This window comes from Hipposideros armiger, unplaced genomic scaffold (genome assembly GCF_001890085.2).
Source record: "Hipposideros armiger isolate ML-2016 unplaced genomic scaffold, ASM189008v1 scaffold_764, whole genome shotgun sequence".
In the NCBI taxonomy this organism is placed as follows: Eukaryota; Metazoa; Chordata; class Mammalia; order Chiroptera; family Hipposideridae; genus Hipposideros; species Hipposideros armiger.
Genome location: NW_017732114.1, coordinates 299,077 through 301,783, shown reverse-complemented (window position 1 = coordinate 301,783; position 2,707 = coordinate 299,077). Strand labels below are relative to the sequence as shown.

The window sequence follows — 2,707 nt, the reverse complement described above, 5'->3', positions numbered from 1 at the left end:
ATTACTGGCTTTTTCTCTGTAATTTGAGAAAAAAATCAAAGAGCACTCTGTACACAAGTTTGTCAGGTTATTATAATTTATAGCTTACCATTTCCAGAAAGTTTGAAAAAAAAAATCAAAGTTTCTGAGAGTATAAGATTGGATTATATATACTAGAGAAATATCAAGTTATGTAAAATATCTGATTTTAAAAGCCCTATACCCCTAAGATAAATTTACTAAATCAGTAACTGATACTGATCTATGGTTTAGAGTTCTAGTATGCTTATAAATCACTAAATCTATTATTTCATGGTATATAACCATCTTCAAGGTTCACAATATTTGTTATATTTGTTTCTGAATATTAAATTTCACAAACACAGAAAAAATGATTGTGGCTAAGTAGTTAAAAATTAAACCTCCTCTAAAGAAAACTCAAGAAGAAAGATTAAAGCACTAAAATATTAAAAAGGAAAATAAAGTTGAATACATGACTAAGTTTTTTTTAAAAATTGCTTCATAAAGTGATTCTCTAATTTTAACTTAATTATCACCATTATACTTACTGTGTAAGTTATAGCTGCCAACATTCCAATCAAGGTCAGAGAACTAATGGAAAATGACAAGGCAGCTAAGCCATCTGCAAAGGAAGAAAAACACTATTAAAAATGCACATATATACTATTCAAATGTATTCCTTTGTCCTTGAAGTGCTAACTCCAAGTGGAGAAAAGAGTTTTTAAAGGGCTCTTTACAAATTGATTTGTAAAAGATCTTTCAAACTAAGGTGTTCTTTCCTTTACCTCTTAACACACTGTGGACCCGTGATGGCAGATTTGCATCTATATATTTAAATGCCCCATCCTCAATGTGTTAAAATTAAAGAGGAAAATTGCTGCCTAATTATTGAGCCTAAAACAAAATCAGCAAAATACTAGATGCTCAAAAGGTAGCAAAAAAATTTCCTGGCCTTTCTCAATGGCAGACCTTGAGAAATAAATCACATTACATAGGAAAGCCATTGAACTTGACTCTTCCTGCCCTCTCCCCTCAATCTTGACACTCCTAATTAATTCTTAATTTTCAAATAAATCTTTAATATATATCCTTAAACTAAAATCTTAAAGAGTTTATTTCAGTCTTTATCTTGAAAGGAGCTAGCTTGCCCAATTGGCAGGAAAAAAAAAGAAAAAGAAAAAAACAGCAGCAAACAAAATATTAACAGATTCAAACATAACACCAAAACAGAAAAACTATGTTAAGTTAGATTTCAGAAATTATTTAAAAGATGCCAATGAGCGAGGGACAGAGGTGACACGTTTAAATAAATATGCCAGATTATGCAATGAAATACTACGCAAATTTAAATATTCTTAAATGGGAGCAATCCTAATTTTTCTAGTTTTAATACAGGACCTGTATTGATCTAGTTTAAATGTAGGCCCCGTGGAGACAAATATAATTTTTTATTAACTTAATGTATCAATATTAATCTTTTCATACATAATAAAATTAGACTAATCTATTGTCTTAAAAACCACATCTCAGCTTTACATAATACTTGAAGAGATCACATTAACAAATTCACAAATTATGCAAGGCAAATTTTAAGCTTTAAGTTTTAAAACTATAACACTGTATTTTATCAAATCAAAGCCATCAATGCTATTACTTTCTTGATCTTACTAGAAGTATCAACAGAAGGTGTACATGACTAGGAGAGGTCTGACATTTAGCTGATATTAATTTTAAAGTACTATCACTTATAAAATACATCCCAAAATTAGATATGTATCTTGGAATTGATAAAATGGAGTATTATGCTAACATATGTAGCCAATCTAAAAAGTTAATATTACTAATACTGATAAGCAAACTGTATTCTAGGATATAATGTTTAAGATTCGAGACTAAAAAATAAATAACGTTAAGACTAAAGAGAATGAGATTACAGAAATTAGAATTATGCTACCTATATAATCAGTGATTCAAGTTATACTAATACTCAAAGACTAGCATGACTTATAGAATAGGCAGAAAAGTAGTTACTCAGGAGACCTGGAAGAATTAACTGCAAGAAAAGAAGCAATTTATTTCTCAGCAATAGGATCAGGTACATAAATCCTGACAATTAAGTATTAGTAGATGCCAGGCCTGCTATCCTTATTCTTGCTAGTATCAGCAAGATATTAATGGACCACAATTTACAAGATGAAATCTTAAGTGGAAAGCAAGAAAATTAAGAAGTTGTACAGCAAAGGTTCCAAGACTTAATTTAATCATCGTTTAATATTGTATCTGGGTAAAGAGAAAGAACTGCTGATCAAAGGATGTACAGTACCTATTAAAAAGAAAAAATACAAAAGCAATAAAAATTCTCAGCATAATGTTTATAAAATAAGTACACTTATGCTAGGTTTCTTTGAAAATAAAGTTACTATGTTCAAATTCACATTAAATTCTGAGTAACAAGGACACATTCTTACTTGATATCAGTTTCTAATGCCAAGTATATTTTTCAATGATTAAACAACTTTCTTAACCTAACTTGCTGAGCCTGACTATTTTCTTTTCCTCCAAAAACCAAGGTCATGTTGACTAAGTTAAAGAAAGCTCTGGAAAAGCAATCCAAAACTGTTTTGGTGAGATGAATGTATAATAAAATATTATTTCAGTCATATGAATCCTCTGTAATTTATATTCCACATAAAAGATTACATAACCA

General features: G+C 29.4%; 1 protein-coding gene across 1 annotated transcript in view; it reads right to left on the bottom strand.

Moving 5' to 3' along the window:
- LMBRD1 (LMBR1 domain containing 1) overlaps window positions 1–2,707 on the bottom strand; it is a 116,299-nt gene that overhangs the window by 58,765 nt on the left and 54,827 nt on the right. Inside the window, 1 exon segment of the mRNA XM_019628231.1 lies at window positions 549–622. Within this exon segment, the coding sequence (XP_019483776.1) occupies window positions 549–622 (74 nt within the window).